Genomic DNA, 23351 nt, shown 5'->3' with positions numbered 1-23351 from the left:
TTTTTTGTAAATGTTAAAATAGAAGTTTTGTATTTATGATTATGGGTAGCAATTGACCACGTTAAGTTTGCAGTTGAGCTTGTTGCTTGTCTGGTCCAGCTGACTTTGAGTGAGAGGCACGATGCATCCTTGAAGCCTGTCAGTTGGAGGCCACATTGCTAATTCACATTAGACCTTTTATTAAGAAACAAACAGGTTTGTAGCAACAAGCCTTTCATGATGAACCCAAGATGATTTTTTTCACTCCATTAGTGGCTGCACTTGGACTTATAAAAAACGGTCCTGACCCTCATAGGCAAACTGGGACATTTAGGTCCATTACTCTTCCATTTACTTGTCCTAAAGAGTCAGAGATGGACCTATAGAGTTACTTCCTAGATGGAATATATTATTTCATATTACTAATGAGTTTCTTTACGCTATGGTCATAGTGTATAGTAATGTTACGTATGTCACTTTATTTTCACTTTACATGGCCTTTCAACTCATCTTGCTAATCTTGCACACACGTCTGAGTTGGTCCTATTGACAGCAGTGGACGAATGTCACCGATCACGACTTAATATAAGAAGAACCTTTGTAATGGTGAGAGTTTTATTTTGATTCAACAGCTGTTGGAGCTTTTTGGTCGCGGACCAATCGGAGCACTCGCCGTTATCAGCACGGGGAAAAAATCCCCACCGTCGCCATAATACAGCAGCAGCGGAAACGGCTGAGAAGTGGCTAGAAAACAAAAGAGCGCACGCAGTCGTCCTCGCCATTTGGTATGCTCTTGCAGGTATAAATGCTCTTCTTCCCATCCAGCGCACTCCACATTCACTCATCTCGTCGCGCATTTAGGTCGAGTCGGATACAGACAACGCATCGGTGTTTATTTTTTTGTTCCCGTAGCGAGACTTAGAATGTCAAGTCGCTCAGCTTCGAATAATTGGATCTGTTAGCTTGTAGCTAGCTAGCTAACGAGCGCTAATACTAAAATAGCTCGGAAGGAATTGCAGACGCGGTATTGTAATGCGTATTAAGCCATTATACTTGAATAGGAACTACACAATTTTAGTGCCTTCAGTAACATAGGCTAGTTAGCGGTGGCTAGCTAGCTACTTGCGATGCTTCTTGGCCTAGTGTCGTTCGCTAGGTTGTGCAAGGCTGTTATGTAAACAATTGTGATGTACCTTCTCATACATTTTACTGCGCGTCTTTGATACACTCCTTAGGATAATACCAAACGCAATAATAGCGGGATCTGACCCACTTAGTGACTTTCTTTCTCTTTTTTCTTTTTCCGAGGAAATGTGTCCCTGTTGACGCTAGCTGTGTGGCGTGTGTTATGTAGTTTGGTAGCCAACAAAACCTATTTGGGTTAAGCTAGGCTAATCGGCGATCGTCAATGAGAAGGAAAGAAAAAACATCTAATTAGTACTTAAACGGTTATAAACACTACATTTTAAACGGTGGCATTCTTGCGAATATTTATTAGTGACTCTGTGGTACTCGGTGTAATTTCTTAGGATACTCATCCAATATAGTAAGTCGACTTGTTAGATGACATTTTCATTACGTTGTTGTTTTTCAGGCACATGTGATTGTATAGCCTCCATTTAACATATGCACACATCTTCAAATATATTTCCTCTCTATTAAATTTAATGCAGCATCTCCCCAACTTAAGATCTCAAATTGGTTGTGATGTGTAATTTCAGTAAGCCATTTTTTCCATGTAAACAGCTTTGGTTGTGATTGAGTTTTCCAATTAATGACAGAACTTTACAATTTCTTTCCAGCCACTCCTAACGGTATTAATCCTCCCTCCCCTCTCTCTAGTGTTACAGGAATGCCCAAGGAAAAATATGACCCGCCGGATCCCAGGCGGATGTACACGATAATGTCCAGCGAAGAGGCAGCCAATGGGAAGAAGTCGTACTGGGCTGAGCTGGAAATTAGTGGTGTGTATTTATTCAAGCTACCCTGGCCGGTTTTGTTTTTTAAAATAATTGTGCCAATTTAGACTCACCCAGCTTAGTGTTCTTTGTTGAATTTTTCAGTCCGTTTTATTTTCGGGTTATTTAAATGTGACATTTGAGGATATACCGAAATATTTTTGGGGGTGGTGCGGAAACCAGGAATGAAAAAACGAATGCCAAAACTCCAAAAGAAATAAGACAGCACCTTAAATACTTAAATTTCTGTCACTCCTTGAGCAGATTTAACAGAGTACCTGTTCTATTTGAGACAGTATTTGACACCAAGATGACTTAATGACACTGTTGTGCGTATTACATCTAAAGTACACACAAGTTTGTAGTGATTCGGCTATTTTCTCCTATTTAGCCGCAAAATAAAAATAGTTGGATGATTCTGCAGGGTTATGTTTTGGTTTTTCAGCATTATATAGTAGCAACACTTAATACAAGTCACCACGGTGGGTGGAAACGCACTTGGGATGGACCACTCACAATCATGTTTGTATCTGTACATTTTTGAAGAGTAACAGGATTGATCATTATTGACTTCAATCCCACCTATAAACCATCGAGTGGGCATATGTTGCAATGATAAATGACCCACAAAGATGATTACTTTTTGACATGAGTCAATAATGGGACGTCATACAGAAAGGAGACGAGCCCCTCCATGCAAGACTGGATTTATTCCAATGAATACTGCATTATGTCAAGTCACATTTGTTTTTGTAATGTGAAAGACGACACATACTTTATGTGTCCAATTGGTCATAACTATATACAGTACTGTTCAAAGGTTTTAGGCCACTTTGGCCACCATAACATTGTGGTTTTGGCAATACCATTATGGTCATAAAAGCTAGCTGGCCACAAAAGATGCAGAGGACGGAGCTGCAAATACATGTGAACAAAATTCATGCTGTAGAGCTTTGTATTTTGGGTTATTTTTCCATCGACTTGTAAGTTAGTAAAACACTTTTGTTAATGGAAGATGGGGAACAAACAGGAGGTGCCAACATGAATATGATGTTCGACAATTTCAATTGTTGACTCGCATCGTAAAAAAAGGAACTCTTATCCAGATCATTGCCAAACAGTAATCAGACATTTGGAGTTGGTAATTGAAAAGCAATTGTTTTTTCCTTCACACTTTATATCCCTCTGCAAGGTTTTGTGTATTAATGTGTGTAAACCTACTGTGTCCCAGTTAGTTCATGTCTTGCAAGTCATATTAACGACTGTTGTGGAGACAAACCTAGCGGTGGCCTTTGGCCTGTATGTACCGTATGTGCTTTTATCATCGCAGTGATGCTTAACTCCTTCTTCAGCGTGTGAGTGGTGCGGCTGCAATTTGACTGATAAAAATAAGTGTTTTGTGACGCACTTAAAGTCGTGTTCAGCCTTCAGTTGAGAGGTTTGGCAGTATGTGCAAAGTAGCACTAACAGGAGGTGGTCTGTTTTCTTTGTCAAAGATGTTAGTCAGGTTGACTTTCCATTATATGAATCGAAAAAAAACACTGCTAGTTTCTTATTGGTTGCTATTGTCATGACGTTTCAGGCTACACAGCTAAAAAAAAAAAAGTAAACAATTGCTATGACCTTACTGTGGCTCTGTATTAACTCTGTGCTATTATTATTAGCAATATGACAGGAAAGATGAAATTCTGTCCGTGCAAACCTTCAACCTGAGTACAACACAGCATGGATTTTGAAAATCGGATGAAGCGTTTCATAGAAATTGAGGTTTTTGTGTGGGGTGATGGAGTGTTTTTCTTTTCCCCTAATACAAGAACAAATGAAACAAGCCAGACCTGTTTTTACTGTCTCTCTCGTCAGATCTACAAATTTTATTAAACACAACACATTGTGTTGGCCATGCAGAATTCAATTTTTCATTTATTCCATTGGAAAATGTCCCTTTAAAGACCCAAATTAGTTTAGATGACAAAGCTGGAAAAAAAAGACAAAGGGGTGCACTGCATTTCTTTTCCCAAACTAAAAATTGTGAATCTGGGCTATTCAAATTTTGACATATGAACCCCATAATGTAATGTAAAAATGTTGTACAAAACAACAGGCTTGATTGCCGTGGTCAGAAAGACTTTGATAGATATTCCTGATTTCACACGTAGCGCTGTTTCTCAGGAACTACCTGATGTATTTGGCTGAAATGTATTTTTATGACTATTGAATGCAACTGTGATGTTTAGCGAGACACCATTAATTCTCCTTGATACTATATTCGCTTTAAATTGTATGACGCCTCCACAAATATTCTCTTTTGTAGCATTGAGAGCAATATTATGGGACATTGTTATAATCAATGGTTGAAATATTATTTCCATTCACAGAGATGCCAAGTGTTACGAATTGCCCGTAATTCATTATGGAAACCTTGTTAAGGAATGTTACGTGTTCTAGAAATTGGGGGGGGGGGGGCGTTAAACTCTGGCATTGTGCAGCTGTAGTACATCCTTGAACTTTGTCTGGTGCTCGGCGAACCCCTTTGATTACCTGAAAAGTTTCCGCTATAAAAAGCTACTAGTAGTTTAAACGAGCCGGACTTCGAAGGTGGGCTCCTCAAAATTGCTGTGATGTTTCACACTTGCCCTAAAATAATTGACCTAAATAGCGCACACTCATTGTTACTAATATACTGCATAGTCGGTATTTGACTTGATTAGGCAGTGTCAGAGTGGTTGACTGCTGTTTTGCAAAAACCAAATGGGATCGCAATCCCCTTCCCATATGTTTTTCAGGTCGAGTGAGGAGTCTCAGCACAGCCCTGTGGTCCCTCACCCACCTCACTGCCCTGCACCTCAGTGACAACTCATTGTCACGCATCCCGCCAGACATTGCCAAACTTCACAATTTGGTGTACCTGGATCTTTCATCCAACAAGATCAGGAGTCTGCCGGCAGAGCTCGGCAACATGGTGTCTCTCAGGTGAGCAATCTCCCATTTTTTCCATTATCCGTTCCGTTCATTTCGACAGATTGCCTTGAATGTTTCTGCATAAAGACATTTCTGATTATTCATTCCCCTTGTAGCAATTAGCTTTTTTTCCTTGTAGGAATCCAGTCTCATTTGACTCTTCATGTGAATTAGATACTTGCCGCGAAGGAGAAAATGTTCATTCCTGTTGATTAAGCATAAATGTTTTCCTTCCACAGGGAACTGCTTTTAAATAACAACCAGTTACGGGTTCTGCCTTTTGAATTGGGAAAACTGTTTCAGTTACAAACTCTCGGGTTAAAAGGTGAGGAGCGAATTAACATCAGGCGTAGCCACCCTTTCCTTGAAATGTCATTTTCTCTTTGTGCTTTTCTTTTCCACTCTAGGAAACCCACTTGCACAAGAAATTATGAGCCTCTACCAGGAACCTGATGGCACGCGAAGACTGCTCAATTACTTGTTAGACAATCTGGCAGGGGCTATCAAGCGCAGTGAGTGGCCTTTCTCGAAACCCCATTCCATTTCTGTCAGAATTGCCAATTTGTTAATACTTGGGTGAATTCTACATACATTTCACCTGATATCGCAAACATGTTTTTTTCCTCTTCCAGTACCAACAGAGCAGCCCCCGGCCCGATCGTGGATCTCTCTCCAGGAACCAGACAGAGCCCGGCCATCAGGTAACTCGGCAATCCTCATACTGAATTAGTACACTGTGCAAATTTTCCATGGTTAAATATTAGCCAACAAAACTGCAATGTATTTACATTATGGACAGAGGGCTGGCTTGTTTGGTGCAGAATGAAGGTCAAGCCTTCCCTCCCCTTCTGGTAGTAGCAGTGCTGTCTGTTGTTAATAATTACAACTAGGAACGCGCAATATTTATCAGACTGATCATTTATCGGTCGATATTGGGGGAAAATGACGTCATGTCCCATCAATCGGGCAATGCAAAATAGGTCGATATTCAGGCCAATATTGAAAGCCGCACCAAATACACTAATGTCCAAAGAGTTGAAGTCTCCTCGACTCGAAACAATATTTACAATTTAAACATGGCATGAAAATGTTCACAAGCGCATGGTCCCATTCACTTCAATGAGAGCTGTAGCTGAGGCTCTCTCGGCGCTCCCCATGCCCGCTAGCCGTGGCACCACCTCGGGTGGCCTGCTTCAGGTGCTGGCGGAGTCCCCGTACACAGGAGAGTGATGATGCCTTTTTCTTTTTAACTGGACCTTTTACTTACCTTTGTTGCTGGATTCTATAATAGTGTGGATTTAATCGACATTGGATTACAATGAAAAACGGAGTTCTGGCGACTTTTCACCACACTTTCAACATTACGGACGTGATGACGCGACCAGCGAGACCCTCTGTGGCTCATTGTGGAGTCTGTCTGGCAGACGACGGCTAAAGTAACATAAACAAAAGCAGGCCAGCCGAGCTTCTCTGCACTTATCATACCGGACGAGATAGCCAATCAAGTTTGGCCTCTGGATTGTAGGCGGCAGAGGTGCCCTAAAGAAAAGCGAGACAGCTTAGATATATGCTAACAGTACTGTATGTGACAACTGTGTCACAAAACACTGGGTAATTTTCTGACTGATGAATTCATTTGTATGCACGTTTTTTTTTTTTAACGTACAAAAACATTCACTCGCGCTGCTGTCCTCGCACAGACACCACACACATACACGTCTGCGGTGCGTTTTGTACAATTTTGTTGCTCTTGTATACACTATATTGAAAATGTATTTAAAAAAACTTGTGGGGTTGATAAAGCGCCATCAACTTCTCGAATGCTATATGCATCAGAGATTTTAGGAGTGCTCATCTCCTCACCGTGCTTTCCCCCTTGCAGCACTGTTCTCGGTCATGTGCTACAATGTGCTGTGCGATAAATACGCCACGAGGCAGCTGTACGGCTACTGCCCCTCTTGGGCTCTAAACTGGGAGTACAGGAAGAAGTCCATCATGCAAGAGATTATGGGCTGCAACGCAGACATCATCAGTTTGCAGGTGAGACGTCTGCTATACTCCTCCCTTTAAATGTTTTTGCTCTGTTGTTTAAATGTTTATCGGTGTATGTGCCACCTTCTATCTCCTTGTGAAACATAGGAAGTGGAGACAGAGCAGTACTACAATTTTTTCTTGCCAGAACTAAAGGAGCAGGGTTACGACGGGTTCTTCAGTCCAAAGTCGCGAGCTCGGACCATGTCAGAGTCGGACCGAAAACATGTGGACGGATGTGCAATTTTCTACAAGACAGAAAAGTACGTTGTCAATGGTTTTCTAAGAGTTCAGAATTCTGCATGCCTTAATATGGTTATTTTTCTGTCTGAACAATTCACCCAAACATGGCGTTATTGTGTTTTTTTTTTTTTTTTTTGTCATGACAAGATTTGAAGTTGCCACTTAAGTGTAGTGAAATATTTAAAAAATGGAGCAACTAAGATGCTGTAAAGCCCTCTCATGTGTGCAAGGAGAGCCACAGTTGACGATGCACTTTGAGCCGATGGTTCAATGGAACAGTCAAGTCGAGTTTATATAGCTCTCACTCACAGAAACAAAGAAACAAGTCAAAGGCACAAATAAAAAATGAGGACAGCAACAAGAAGCCACTGTCTTACACCCAGCCATTCATACTGAACTAGGCTACGTCTGACTAATAGTTTAATAATTGGTTAATCAGTTAATTAATTATTAATTTCCATTTAAAAAAAAAGGGGGACATTTTAAATTGACAGTGCAGAAAATGATACAATTATGTTCCTGGTTTGGTTTGTATCATGTCAGAAAATTAGTCAAAATCGTGATACTTGTTTTCCAATTTGCAAGTTACAGAATGTGTGCAATGGAGGTAATCAATATTGCTGAACTACCATTACTACTATCCCCCTCCCCACACACACACACGCACACAAATGCTATACCAAAATAATTGGTTGCATTTCATAGAAGAAGAAAACAATCAACTTATGATCTAATTAGTCAATGAATTGCGACTAGGATGGGTGACTAGTCTTAGCAAGCTAATCGTTTGTTGCGGGGGCAACCTTACTTGACACACCCTAATGATTAATCCCCGCCATGTCCCCCTGCGTTTGTTCATGTCCAGGTTCAGTGCAGTTCAGAAGCACACAGTCGAATTTAATCAACTGGCTATGGCTAACTCAGAGGGCTCAGAGGCCATGTTGAATCGCGTGATGACCAAGGACAACATTGGGGTCGCCGTACTGCTTGAAGTCCGCAAAGAGATGATGGAAATCTCCTGTGAGTACCCTCTACCTTTCTCCATATGCTTCTGTAGTCTTGTCTTACTTGCGGCACGCTGTTTTTTCAGCCGGCAAGTTGCTGCATGGCATGGAGAAGCAGCTTCTGCTGGTGGCCAACGCCCACATGCACTGGGACCCTGAGTACTCTGACGTAAAGCTGGTTCAGACCATGATGTTCCTGTCGGAAGTGAAGAACATTGTGGACAAGGCGACGCGCAGCCTCAAGTTGTCCTCGGTCTCTGGTGAAACCAATGGCATTCCGCTGGTGCTCTGCGCTGACCTCAACTCTTTGCCCGATTCTGGTATGTGGCACTTCGGTTTACTACATGTGCTCGTAATAGGTTGCTTGACAAATCGATATTAAAACGAGGACAAGACGATGTCGTGATCACTTTTCAAACATGAGTAAATTTGAGAAGTCCCACATCACAATTTACACAAATAACCTAAATCACAAGGTTGTTCACATATTTTGATTTTGCTCAGTTCTTAAGAGGCTTTCTGTCTCCCAATGCAGGCGTGGTTGAGTACTTAAGTGCGGGTGGAGTGGACTGCACCCACAAGGACTTCAAGGAGCTTCGCTACAGCGACAGCCTGACCAAATTCAATTGCAACGGCAAGAGCAGCACGTCCAACGGCAGGATCACCCACGGCTTCAAGCTGAAAAGCGCTTACGAGAACGGCCTGATGCCTTACACCAACTACACATTTGACTTCAAGGTAAGCATTTTGACTTACAGATAGTCTAGGTATCATTTATGGTTTCAGGTAAAACAATCCTTTGACACAGCGGCATAGAAATAAATGCAAAAAATAAAATTAAATAAATGACCATCACGCTGATTGTGGCAGCTCATCACTGCTTAGACGTCTCCTCAAAAAAGAAAATAGACCATTACTGGCAAAACCCCCCAGTAATTCACGGTTAATGAAACCTTGAGTAAAATCGTGGAAACTTGTCAAACTTGGTATGACCGTCGATCACCTTTAACCTCGGGTGACGCGTGACTGCGCATCACAAGGAGTTTTAAGCTGTCAGCAGTCGCTTGCAGCTAGCAATCAGTTGCTAAGAGATTTTTTTGTTTGTTTGATCTGCAATGCAAAGAAACACAATTTGGCGTGGCATGTTAAAACGATACACGCCAGCCACAATATGGATGTTACTGTGAAAATGTCTTTCACTCGCTACAAAGGTGTCACTGTCTCAGGTTCCCACAGAAATGTCCTCTTGCATTTGGTTCATTTTCTTGTTCCACACATCAATGGGAAGTTATGGCTGTTGGTCATCATGATATGCATGCGTTTATCAACAAGACAAGACGACAAGAAAAAATGTTGTGCAGTCAGTTTGCTGCAGGCTGGAAGAGGTGTGTGGGGGTTTGTGATGTTGACGCTAAACTGGTTATTTGCAGGAGGTTGTCCACATTGGTGTTTTTTGTTTTGCGTTTGAAAATCCCTTCTGTGTAAGCAGTCTTAGAATCTTGCACCTCATGTCTCATGCATGATTTGAGTCTTTAAAAACATAATGCAAAATTTGCAACCATACTGTTGCACTCCTAGGATCCGGTCAGGCAAGCTTCTGAAGCCGATCCATTCCACAGTGGCCCTGACACGTGTTGCTTTCGGCTGCACGCCAGCCCCTTCTGTCACAGTTTGGTGCTTTTGACAATTTTAAAAGAAATATTGAAGACGCAAGCGTGTTTTGCTTTCAGCATATTTATAACATTTGTACTGGTCTGCTCAGCCGGTTTCAGTGAACTTTGAATGTTGCAACGGACATAGTCAAACGCTGCTTCATCCTTGTTCCTCACTCTCTCGGCTTGACAGATCAACCCCGCAGTTAAACCAACTGTTGTTTTTACTTTTAATTATTCCTTTGAAATCAGTCCACGACATGAAAAAGATTGGGGGCCTGCTGTACTGTACAGGAATAATATCAATGACTTTGGCGATTGAGTTCAACTTGACTTGAATCGTATTGTAGGCGACTGCAAAAATCTGATGAGTGCTCAGATGGTACTCCGGTTTGAAATCACACTTTGTCTCCTTTCAGGGTGTCATCGACTACATTTTCTACTCCAAGCCTCACCTGAACGTCCTGGGCATCCTGGGCCCTCTGGATCCTCACTGGCTGGTAGAAAACAATGTCAGCGGATGCCCGCACCCTCACATCCCCTCTGACCACTTCAGTCTCTTCTCCCAGTTGGAGCTTCTCCTGCCCAACGTGCCCCCCCAGGTCAATGGTCTCCATCTGCCTGCACGCAGGTAGTGAGTCCTGGCCAGTCCCCCGGGGTTCGGGCAAGGGGGGGTCTGTCCCTCTCTGCCCGTGACCCCTCCCACGACCAGCTCTCCCCTCTGGCGCCCCCCGGAGGAGGAAGGCATAAAAGAAAGAAAAACACAACCTGTAAAATATTCGTACAGTGAGGTCTGGCCAACAGGGATTTCGTATGATGTTAAAGATATTCTATATTTTTCTTTTATTTTCTCTCTCTCTCTCTCTCTTTTTTTTTTTTTTTTTTAACTGCTCAAGTCCAATTTGTGTATCACATTTTTTTCTTTTGGACTCCCTTAAATCCCTACATACATGTCTTTCGCTACACCGAATGCTAGCTCATCCCGCGTTTTTCGACGCGAGAGAGAGGGCCATGTTTTGCGGAAAAGCTTCCAAGCTGATGGTGTGTGTGTGTGTGTGTGCGCGCATGTGTACACTCGTGTGTCTGCCTGTCCTGTATAAACCTGAAACCAGCAAAGACAGCAGACACAACACTCTTTACAACTCCATCGCGCGGCAAGAGGGCTGGTAGTCAAGAGTCGAGACGGGAACTTTTCCCGTTGTCGTTCTGTGGTGCTCGGGGCCCCGTCGAGTGCTCCTGTGGTGCTGCACCTCCGACCCCCCGCCCCGGCGCCCGACCGTGGTGCAATAGCTCCCGCACACAATTCCGCACCCCACCCACTCTAATGGTGCTGCTTGACTTCACAGAGCCAGGAGGAACGCTTTGAGAAACAGCTACCAAACTAATCTCAGACTGTTTTGGGTGTTGTCGTCTTAATGCTATACGGCACTCTCAGCCCGCATTTAATTTTGAGTAGTGACCATTTGGGGATTGGGGTCTTGAGTTGCTTCTATTTTGCAAGCGAGGCTGCCGGTCAAGGGGTGATACGACTAGCATTCCTCTCACTGTCCAGCGCAACACACACACTCGCACACACACATTTGTAGCACTGTCTCAATGGCCAGTAGTGTCGTTCCTGCGTCATTCAACCCAAACACACACACACACTATAAAAGTGTTTTCAGTTTTTTAGTTGGTTTTTTTCCACAAGTTTGTACAGAATCAAAAGCATAGACTCGGTCTTTACATGATTGTATATGAATCACAGAAGACTTGTTTTCTGGTGTTTTTTTTGTACCAAGAGTAAATTATAATCCCATTTGAGAAAAGATTGTATGTAAACTATGACTAAATTTTTATCCCGTTCATGTCGCGGTGAAACTGATGACCAGCTTGTACAAACAACATAAGCAGAAGAAGAAAAGGTTGTTCACGGCGCTTTGTCACAACTTTGCACTCTTTTTGAGATGAACCATTACGTAGCGGATCTGTTGTTGTTTTGAAGCCCCTGCCATTACTTCCCATGTTGATTTGGTTTGATTGTGGTGATTTGTGCCCAAGACATCTGCCATTGATCATCCCCACCAGCTCATTGACATACACGCACACGTATATGCCGTGTGATTGACACCCGACAAATAATAACACCCCCCCCACCATGTTCAAGCAAACATCGTACCTCATCGTAGCAGTCGTTGTCTTGCACTACTAAACATTTGACAGACGCCTGAACAACCTTTTCTGCTTTTATTTTTAAATACTGTTGAGACATTTGTGAAGATTTTATGTCCTTTTGTGTTTTGTTAAAAGTTGGTTCTCCTTTTTTACGAGCCGTGACGATGTTAAAGATGTTGTGTATTCCTTTTTGTTTTTTTGCCCCCCCCCCCCCCCCCCCCAATAATCAGGTATGTGTGTAAACGCCCAGGCCCCACTTTGTCCATAAGGATCAGATGTGACTTTTATGATTTATCATCATTGTACATTAGCACAGCTCTGCCACTTTGCTTTTGCAGCCAGATCACCTCCACATTTTATTTTGTTTTCCACCCAGCCCTCCTGCCTCCCCCCAATCTTTAGTTAGTTAGTTCTGTCATTTTAAATCCCTCGAGAGCAACCACTTTACATCATTGTCACGTCCAGGTATACACACACGCACACACACACACACATTTAGCTGAAGCTACTGTCCCATCCGTGGAACACCCCCACTTGGTCCACCCCACCTCGCCCCAAAATTTCAGCGACAGTTGGCTTTAAATGCCACAGGAAGACAAGCACTTATTAGACTCCGCCCCCTCCACTTTGCAGACATCTCATCACTTTGTTTTAAAGCAACGGAAGCAAATGGGAAGTATGAAGTTAGTCCCCAGAAGTCCTTCCTGTTCTGTTTGTTTGCCGCCAATGTTTTTAACTGAAAAAAACAACAGTGTCCACTTTTTTTCTTCCTTTTCCTGAATGGCATTAGTATTGTAGTAGATGAAAAAGCTAGCTTCTTTTTGTAAAGTGTGAATAAAAGATGTATCTCATGTTTCCTTTCTAAAATGATACTGAATTGTGTTGATGTATAAATACTGAATTCTACAACGTATTGTTTGCGACGTTTTAGTACTTTCCCATTCTACACGCTTAACCTGCCACAAACCAAATTCTCTGTCAATGATGTGTACAGGAGTTGAATGTTCGGAAATGAAGGATGGAGTGTTTTGGGCATCAGCAAAGGTGACATCTTTTGGTGTTATGAACTCAACCCCCCCCCCAACATTTTTTTTTTTTTTTGAGTGTGGTTTTGTTACTTTCAGCTTTATTACGCATATTTTGCCTGGCACTAGCTGGAGAGTGCTAGTGCCTGAAGGTGAGGGCAGCAGAGCTGACCTCTCCTAGTGGCTGCTGAGCTTATGATGTGCCGCTGGTCGCCAGACAGCTCCTGTGATCATTTCTCTCTCTTTCTCCCCCTGTCTCTCCTTTTCTCTCTTCTTTTGTGTGTAATGTGCTTGATTTTGCACGCTTCCCTCGTGAAGGCAGGCTGCCGTCTTCGAGAGCCCAATCGCAGAGCAAAACTCGTGTGATGGTGTTGTGCTTTGTGATTTTGTTTGTGCTCCTTTAGGTGTAGAGTGATCTAATTTCCCTAAGCTGCATCTTTTTGTTGTTGCGGTGCACACCAAAGCTGCTCGTAGTAACAAATCATGCCCCACCACCACCACCACCACCACCACCACCTCATCCAAGTCATGTGAATTGGAGAGCTGTAAGGCAACCTTTTCCTTGGACTGACTTCATTGCTTTCACGTTGAATTAATTGCATCCCCTTTCAGAAAAAATGGCAATAATACTCAACATTCAGACGCGTTTTGTTTTAGACATTTTATGTGGGGACTAATGTAGCTTCTTTCACCCTTTAACACTGCGCCCACTGTTAGCCGATGCATTGATTTCACCTGTATATTTGCTCATCTCCTTTCCCCGCTGACTTCGTGCTAGTTGTTCAATGATCAGGATTGTCTATCTGTAGTCAGCTGAGTACATTTTATTGATCTGTCACTGTGTTTATGCACTGGACCAACTATTGTTTACCATTCATTAAATACCAGCAAAAAAAAAAAAAGACTAAATTAATAACTGATAAGAAAACACTTGCACAATGTTGTAGAATGTCCATTAACCCAGACAAGAAATCAAGGCAGCTCTTTTCAAATCAACGCATATTGTTTGAAAAAGGAACTGAATGGTAAACAATGTTTCTGTTGTACACTTATCCGTCCTCTCAAATCTCTTTGGACTAGTTTTGTACTTTTTTTTTTTCATTGACTACAGGTTCTGCTTGTTTCCTTTTCACCTACCTATGTATTTTCCTACTTGTTCAAAATAAATTCTATATTATCTGTTTCAAGCTGTGTCACCTTCTTTGCAATGAGTATTGGAGATAAATTCTGTAACTCTTTTCATCTAGCCGCCTATTTCATTCTTTGCCAAATATTCTTGCTCTGCTTTTTTAATGCTGAATACATCACCGAAGCTTATGTATTTATTCCAGTTTAAGGTCAATGTTCACTCCATTCAAAGATAAAAACCCACCTGGGGCTTGTGTTAAACCAATGCTTCACTGAAAACATTAAATTAATTTTTAACATTATTCAAACAGATCTGACAAATTTGATCTAACCCAAAGATGATATAGCTTTTTTTTTTTGCAATTATGTGCCAAAATACAAGGTTGACTTCAATAGTACTGTAATTCCAAAATGGCAGCACATTATTTTTTACAAAGTTGGGTTGTTGTATATTCCCTCGTGATTCACCAAAGACAGGCTTCACTTAATTTTTGTTTGCTTTAAATTTGTGACTGAGAAGAAAAACACATGATCACGCAAATATTTATTGTAATTATGACTATGACTCATCAGTTTAGGTTAGCGCGTTTCGGCAACTCACTAATCGCCACCGCGTAACACCGTCGTAAACCGAGGACCCTTTGTACGTCTCTGAAAAGACCCTGTAAGTTCAGTTCCAGACACTAGGTGACGCCAAAGATTCACATGTCAGTTTCATCCATGAAGATAAAAGATTCCAATGTTAGGGAGTTAACTCGAGTCTGTGAGCAAGAAGCTGTGTTGGAAAAGCAGCAGACAGAACTGCTCTCTTTAACACTACATATTTAATGTATACATAGTTCGATCAAGGTGGTAGAGATAAAACAGGTTTTGAATTTTCCCAACCACACGAGGAGAAAAAGTAGACACGTTGACAGTGTACAAAGAGTGTAAAAAGACAGTGTGTTTTGTTTTGTTGTCTTTGCTTTGATTCAACTTTGAATAATTTTTTTAAAAGAGCTCAATCAAGCTTTAAGATCTCTGCCACGAGACTGAGAATTATATAGCACTCAATAGTGGAGATCCAGCATTAAACAGTTTTTCGTCATTTCAGTTTTCCAGGAAAAAATATCACAATGTAAGAAGAAGAAAAAAAACTCTGTATTCTTCAATATCCGTTGATCTGAAATCAAATTCAAAATAAGAAAATATAACACGGGTCAAAAATGGATGGGATAAAATACAACAAGCATTCGTAATACAAAATACAAGCACATACAAATACAAAAAAGTAGGCAACATGTGAGTATAGCACTCAGTACAAAAGGTACAATTAAGTAAAACCACTATGTTGCCTTCACTGAATTCAATCGGAAAAAATACCTTGTTAATCCACTTGATAATAACATTCATTTTTTTCTCAATTTGTGAAAGCTGTCTCAAATAAATTAATGCATGAAATACCGTAATAGCAAAGAAATGTATTGTTTTGGGGAGCAGCACACGAATAATGCAATCTAAGTATTCTAAACCTTACACATATACAGTACCTATAGAGAGGGATTGATACTTTCAACCACTGGCTTTTAGTCCTTGAATAATCATGCAATCCCATCTTTTCGGTAGCTCTGTTGTCATCATGCTGTGATTGTGTTATCCCAAATACATAAAACTTCTTTTGACGCCTAAATGAGATTTACGTAAGTTGCCTGAGGAAATGTTGTCCAAGTATCTGACTGGAAGAATAAAGTTGCATTTGTGTCTCACGTCACTTTTCCTTGCTTGGCCGGTGTTGCGTTCACTGTCATCTTTCATTTGTGTTGGCTGAACTATCGAGTCCTACTTGCAGCCACAAAATGATGATCATCACAGTTTTTCAAGGATATATTTGAAATTGTGAGAACTATGATCACGTCCATCTTTGTGTGCGTGCATGCGTGGGAGCCTTCCAGAGGAGTTGTTGTGAGACACCCATAGTTTTTCCTCGACTCCTCAAAGTTGGCAGACGATGTCTGTTGTGTTGACGTGGCAGCACCATCGGAAGGCCTGTGAAGTCTTCTTGCACTCTTTCAATCTATCTTTGCTTGTTTTCATCCTCGTCAACTCCCCACTAAAGCATTTAAAAGAAAAAAAAAATCCATCTCTTCAAAATTCCCACTTGTGTCTCTGTGCATGCATGGAGCCATTTGACTGAGTGATGCTCCGCCAACTCCCTCTAACACGCTTCTTGGGCTTTCTTGCTAGCAAATCCAAGTTATGAGGATCCAGACATTTGAAATCTAGCTGTGTGTGTGTGTGTGTGTGTGTGTGTGTGTGTGTGTGTGTGTGTGTGTGTGGCAGCCAGACTAGACATAAAGCCAGAACAGAAAGAGACCATGAAATGTTCCTGTTGATTCTAGTTGAGAGGAAGTCAACAAGTCAGAGTGTCACTAAACTGTGACAGACGAGAAACAAAACACGCAAGTCTTGGCCATGTGGAGGAAAGGACACCTAAGAAGTACTGAGGGCTGTATAACAAAAGCTGGGCTGCACAATCCGACAATCAGGGCAAATTTGTGAATTTGTTCCATTTCATTGTTCTGTAGTGTCTGGTAACTATGTTGTGAGAGTTTCCCTTGAAAGTCAAACCTCTTGTTGCAAATCCAAGCAACCCTTGGTTCTCAGAGGTGACTGGGCGGAAGCAAAGGGTCGCCAGTGAGCTGCATTCTGAAATTTGTCTGGTTTAAGCCAATGATTTATGCACCAGAATGCTTTATCAGAGCATTTTCCGTGATGTTGATTTCTGTCTATTGATCGGAGAGCCATTTGAAATCCAGCTGCGACTGCCACAATCAGAATAAGAGCAGAGTTTAAAAGCCCACCACACATATTTTCTTTGTTATTGTGTTTCTTTGTCTTTGTCAAAAGAAAAATGTTCTCAACTCCTCTCCACTCCTCTTCCTTTGGAATCATGACAGGGATCATGTTTGAAATAAAATTTTGGTTGAATTTCTTACATAAACTATACTTGAATTTGACAAACATGTATATAAAATTGAAATGTTATTTGAATTTGCATTCAGGTTGTTTTTTTATGAAAAAAAATTAAAGCTTTGAATGTCGTACTTTGATCGCATGAGCTGCGACCTCAATAAATGCATGCTTTTGATGTAAAGAAAAATTGCTTTGCGGGCCTTTAAGATGTGTAAATGATATAATGAGATAGCGTTTATTCCAAGTCATTCACCACAATAAAAAATGTCGAGAAGCCTTTCAACTGCAATGTCACTAACTGTATTGATTTGGCCATTCATTCAAAATGAAAACTCGACAGAGCTCCAAGTTCAAGTTTAAAAATACAAGAGAACAATGTACCCCACATTTGAAATAGCCATCCGCTGTTTTGCTGCTTGATGTAATCAGGTATCTTTTGGACAACACTTTTTAAAGAGGTTTCACTCCGTGGTTGTGCTGCAAACAGCTGCTAGTCGGGCGGACATTTAAAGCTGACTAGAATCTGATAGAAGCATGTGCGTGTTTTTTTTTGTTTGGATGTGAGAGCAGGGTGGTCAGCTGTTATCATGGCCAGATGTCAAAAGTCACCTCATGTATGTCGGGATCCTGAGAGGTTAAACACGTGCACAGGGCCACTTGCAATGACAAGGCTGTATTTCATCCGTCCTCCAAAGTTCCTTCATCGTGAGCCATTCAAAGGCTGTTTCCCATTACTCACTTTTATTGTGACGATTTGGCCCGAGTCTCCTCAAACATATTTTTGGCTGCCACGTGGCGAAAAAGTTGAAAAACAACGAAAGGTCTCCAAATGGAAGACAGACTTTAAATGTAGGGATGTTTCCCGCTTTGATGTGCCCTATTTGTGCTGTGTATTGAACACCATACGGCTACTGTATGCTGACAAACCACAGAGGCAATGTGATCACAGCTATACGAGTTGCTAATGAGGAGTCATACCTGAAGTCTTTCTGGTAAAAATAACGCGTGACAACGAGGAAAAACGACTTGCCGAACACAGTTTGGGAGATGCTGAATTTGACCTTCTACCCTTTCAAGATTGACCAAAAATCACCCCAAACCCGAATCTTATTTGATTGTACATGTTTACTTCATATTGTGGCCTGAACGTGTTTATTATGCACCAAGAGCCAGAAAGGAAGCAGGGCAACTTCTCTGTAAAGCCGAGCCAAGAATTTGCGGCACGTGTTTTGTGTAAAGGAGTGAGATTAAAAAAAAAAAATCGTGTTTGCTGGTTTTTCTCAAAACAAAGCAATAATCCGTGTTTCCCGCGTTTATTTAAAGTGTAGGTGTGAGTAGTCAGACTAACTGGCCGACATGTTGTCTTGGACTGAGCTAAAGCTGCACTTAGTCATGGAAAATTGTTACATGCACTATTTGGAGAACAGTTTTGTACATATACAACATGGAGATCAAAGTTAGCATATAAAAACAAACTGATTTAGTTGAGCTTCAGTGGAACAAGATGACAGTTTGTTCATTGTGGCCCACAACCATTCCATGAAATTCCAAGTAAGAAATGTGTCTCGGAATCTCTTTTCCTCCCTGGCAGCATGTCTTCTTCCGTGGCCAATAAACGCATAGCGTGGGTCATCATCATATAAGACCTCAGCAGGATCACAACCTGTCGTCTCTTTTGTGTGACAGCTTGTCTCTTTTGCTGTCTGCCTCCGTCTTGAGCTAGGCTAATTGTTCTCAGAGTGAAAAAGCATTCGGCTGTTTGACCCAAATATTCAGAAAAGATGTACGCAAAAAAAAAGGCATTCACACAAAAGTGCTTTGAAACACATATAAGCCTAAACTAAGTTGGCTGGTGCTTTCCAACTCGTTTATCTGCCTTGTATGTGTACTTTAGTGCCCTCCATACAAGTTGTGATCCATTTTGATCTTCACCACTGGATTAAATGGCTGCCACCATTCTGAAGCGCTTGCTACTTTGCTTACTAAGGTTCACAGGTTGAATCCACCTTTCAGATTTAAAGCCTGTCACTATCTGCATTCCATGTTGAGTTTTGTGGCCCCTGCTGGTCCAAGCAGTCTCAAGAACAGCAGTGGAATTCCTAGAAAGGAAAATGAACGGGAGTGGCCAGGGATGCTCAAGAATGAGTCGATAGCGTCAAGGTTGGGACAGGAAGAAATTGGAGAGTGGAAGACACAGGGGAGTTGGTGGAGTCACGCCTGAGCCAAAAGGTATTTGTGGGCACACTGGCAACCAGCACAGCACGTTTCCCCTACATTCAAGTAACCATAGTCAAAAAAAGCACAGTAATCGGAGCGACACCACCTTCTTGTATGATCTCCACATCTGGGAAAAGAATGAGACACCTTCCTCACTGCTCTGCTCTTGAAGAAGCTTATTAAAACATCTCCTCTACAGCTAACCAAAAGCTCTGGCTTACGGCCGCCATTGCTGGCGACACAACTGAGGGCGGTTGCTGTGAGTCTTGCATCAGCCATCAACAACAGCACACGTCACCACTGCGCAAGAAAACAAGCACCTTCACCAGCTGGAGATAACCACTCGAAATAATGCCGGCAGTCTGTAGTCGTTTCTCTGGGGTTTGCAAACGTGAACTTGCTGTGGCATTTTGGTACTGTCACTACTTACGAAACATGCAGCACAAGCAACTGCTGCCTTGCTTGGGTGTAAAAGGTAAAGACCCAAAGATTATCACGGACACATCTGGGTGTGGTGAAATTTGTCTCTGCATTTAACCCATCCCCGAAGGGAGCAGTGAGCAGCAGCAGAGCCGCGCTTGGGAATCATTTGGTGATCTAACCCCCCAATTCCAACCCTTAATGCTGAGTGCCAAGCAGGGAGGCAATGGGTATGACCCGGCCGGGGTTTTAACCCACAACCTTCCAGTCTCAGGGGGGACACTCTACCACTAGGCCACTGAGCTGGTGGTAATAGCAGTAAAGAAGAGAGCCATCGGATTGGTCTGTCTGTGAGGCCGCCTCAGCGGGGTGCCATTTTGGTCAATAGCACCCTCTCCCGTTCAAAGAAATTGACCTCAAACTGCCCTCCAATGGGATGCCAACTGCTAACTGTAAGAATTGTCGTTTCAATACTGTTGAAAGTGTATGCCCCTGAATAATTGTATAGAATTACATTTCCATTTTTGTTGTGGCTCTTTGTGTGTTTATATTTAAAAAGAAAATTGATTTTAACTCCTCCTGCTGTGGAATACAAAGGTTTCACACTTATGACAGAGGTCATGTTTTGGTGGAATCAACAGTTTATTTCAATTCATGTCAAAATGTAAATCTTAGTTAAGTCAAGTCAAGTCAAGTCAAGTTTATTTGTATAGCCCTAAATCACAACCACTCTCAAAGGGCTTCACATAGACAAAAAATTAACAATTATTCTCAAAGCATCCCCTGAGCTTAAGATAAGATAAGATAAGATAAGAGGAACTTTATTAAGCTCCCAATCACCCTCACCTGCCTCTCATTAGCTGTCTTGTATTTAAGTCCTGTCTGCCCCTCACTCCCCTTTCGGAATGTTTGCGTCTCATGTCTTCTCGTTTCTAGTCTCCAGTCTGTTCTGTTCTAGTCTTGTCCCTAGTCGAGCCGCTAGTCTGTCTTTTGAGTTCTTCAATAAACCCTAGTCCAAGCTGCGTTTGGTCGCCCAGCTCCATTCACTTCATGACATTGGAGTTGATAGCTGTGCTGTCAGCTTGTGGGAAGGAGGAAAAAAAAATGAACGTGCGAGCCGGCCGGCTGGCTGGTTGTGGTTGTCCCTTCCTTAACTCTTGTTTAGTCTCTTGTATTTATAGGGTGGAGTGCTGCCTGGTTCGGCGAGACATCCTATGGCCACCATCAGAATGATTGATGCAATCATTGGCTAGCTTTGACCTGCTTTCTTTGCCAGTCACTGTAGAATGTACATATATTCTCAGTGCCTGCAAATATGCACGGATGCAATCTTCCCTTTGGGATATCACCTCGTGGCATTTTTCTTATTTCATTCACCGCCACTAGATAGTGCACCTGCTAAAGGCCGAGGTCTCCTCCGTAGCCTATTTAACATGCAGAGACAGACCTCAGGAATGTTCTTTAATCAAACTTAATTATAGTTTCCCTGGCGCGGTTGCTCGCAGGTCCTTGTTAATCCAGGCTTCTGGTTCAAAAGTTCATTGAGGTTTGTTCAGACAGTGCGGGCGGGGTGCGGGTTCTGGGGGGTGCGGACCTCCTGCACAATACGAACTAACCATTGGTGATGCAACATTCATTACGAGCTTCTTGTCTGCACTCCCACATGTCGATGTCCTGCCAGCAGGTTGTTTTTAATGCAGCAAAAATAGGGGAAGTAAAAAAAGCACAAATTCTTGTTTGGAGAGTAGATTGTTTACCGATGTGTACTTTACCCGAGTGTTTACTTTTCTGACAAATTTTTACTTTCACTCCCTACTGATAAAACTTTGGTCTTACTTTGCCAAAGTTGGTTTGCTACTTATTTCAATCTTCACAGGTGGCGACATGATGTGAAAAGACAATTAGAGGTTAAGTCAATCACTGAAGAGAAACTAAGATATTCCCGATCTAGTTGGCTCAAAAGAATGATTGACTGCGGATACATTGTGTCTTGTGGCTGTCAAAAAAAAACAAAGTTTGAACCTTTACTGTGCTAAGTATGTCCGTCGCAGTTTGCCCCCCAAATTCTTCACATTCTCTCATTTCTTCTTCTCTGTTTTGGGTTTGCAGCTGCAAGAGGAGAGTGAAAACAGTGACAGGTGTCTACGCTGAATTGACAGATTACCGAAAGAGACCGATGTCTTTGTTGTGTTGTCCCGTAAACAACAAAAATATCTGGGGGTTGCTCCAACACAGAAAAATATGGAGAACTCATTGAGTTAAGCCTGAAAGGCCACATCAGGATAAACACATGTGGAGTGCGGATGTTGTGTGCATAGTTTGGAACCGCGCCTGACACGTTCTTGCGCACTGCTTGAAAGTGTGCTGGACGGGTCATTGGCGTTTGACGGGAGAAAAACAGTCTGTCAGCCGCGCACAACTTAGCGTGTTTGACTCCCTCCATTCCAGGCTCCTGTGTTTATATACACATTTGGGTATGGTGCAAAAATGGGAACTGAAGTGAGGTGCTCCAGAATATCTGGCAAATTTGAAATAATGAGGCAGCCGAGTAATCGTTCATTTCCACATTCTTCCTAAATAACGTCGACTTACTGACCCAGATTGTAGCAATAGTATTGCTATGTGAATGCAAATAGTTTGACAGTATGTGTTCACAAATTTAGAATTGCTCAATCCATGCATTTTAATTTTTGAACCACTTAGCATGTTCAGGTTTGGGGGTGAGCCGGAACCAGGATGTGTTTTTGGATGTAAAACGACGTGCAGAAATTGGTTTGACACTATTATATTTGATTGCATCTTTGACAAATGTTTAAGTCACTCATGCATGGTGTGATGGTTCATTGGATTGACTTGAGCATGGCTTCAATTTCCACTTAATGGTGTTGTGAATGTGAGCCCGAAAGGTTGTCTGTCTCCATACGTATCCTGTGATTGACTGGCAACCAGTCTAGGCAATTATGCAATCTGCCTTAAGTGATCTGGGATCAGCTCTAGCTTTCTTTGACCCTGATTAGCGCTACGGAGACAGCCCTTGTTGATAGTGTAGCATTTGCAAGAATATACATAAACATTCTTATCTTGTATGTTTGCATCCAGAGCAGGCTAATGAGAGCTGATCAGCGGTCAGAGGCCGAGATTCATTCTCATGCCAGATGTGAAGCCGTGTGCCCTCAGATCACCCGGGAAGAATTTTAAAACAAGGGCCACAGAGAGCTGAGAAGTGTTTCGAAATATCCATCTCGATTGAGCACAACTATCTGAGAGTCGCGCAAATGACAGCTGCTGGTCGCCTCTTATATTTCTTCCATTTCATTATGCAGTCTGCGGCGCTTTATTTCGCATCCCACTCGCCTCATAATCTCCTGCAGCAGTCCTCAAGTCAACTAAGCGGGTGCGTGCCTACCTCACCTCTGTGCAGCCGAGACTACTCGGACCCTGCAAAATCCAGTAGATGGCGCTCTGAAGAGCCCATCCATCCATTTTCTTCCGCTTATCCAGGATCGGGTTGCGGGGGCCGCAGCTTTAGGAGGGACTCCCAGACTTCCCTCTCCCCAGCCACTTCATCGAGCTCATCCCGGGGGATCTCAAGGCGCTCCCAGGCGTTCGTCGCATCATTGCTGCATGTTA

The 23351-nt window shown here is 42.3% G+C and overlaps 1 protein-coding gene across 1 annotated transcript; it reads left to right on the top strand.

The window, feature by feature from the left end:
- Positions 1 to 435: 435 nt before the first annotated feature.
- cnot6a (CCR4-NOT transcription complex, subunit 6a) lies at positions 436 to 14191 on the top strand. Its single transcript, XM_061274942.1, has 12 exons — positions 436 to 778; positions 1822 to 1943; positions 4721 to 4907; positions 5135 to 5220; positions 5303 to 5407; positions 5528 to 5596; positions 6778 to 6935; positions 7035 to 7189; positions 8035 to 8189; positions 8260 to 8493; positions 8709 to 8911; positions 10245 to 14191. Exons 2-12 carry the CDS (start codon positions 1832 to 1834, stop codon positions 10458 to 10460), a joined length of 1680 nt encoding a protein of 559 aa, XP_061130926.1. The 5' UTR covers positions 436 to 778; positions 1822 to 1831; the 3' UTR covers positions 10461 to 14191.
- Positions 14192 to 23351: the final 9160 nt, after the last annotated feature.

Source organism: Syngnathus typhle, linkage group LG1, assembly GCF_033458585.1.
Source record: "Syngnathus typhle isolate RoL2023-S1 ecotype Sweden linkage group LG1, RoL_Styp_1.0, whole genome shotgun sequence".
NCBI classification, from domain to species: Eukaryota; Metazoa; Chordata; class Actinopteri; order Syngnathiformes; family Syngnathidae; genus Syngnathus; species Syngnathus typhle.
This window is presented reverse-complemented; position numbering and strand designations above follow the sequence as displayed.

Coding starts and splice junctions, on each gene's coding strand:
- cnot6a (XM_061274942.1), top strand. CDS start 1,832: ATGCCCAAGGAAAAATATGACCCGCCGGATCCCAGGCGGATGTACACG. Junction 4,908..5,134: donor GGCAACATGGTGTCTCTCAG/GTGAGCAATCTC, acceptor TTCCTTCCACAG/GGAACTGCTTTTAAATAACA. Junction 8,190..8,259: donor AGAGATGATGGAAATCTCCT/GTGAGTACCCTC, acceptor CTGTTTTTTCAG/CCGGCAAGTTGCTGCATGGC.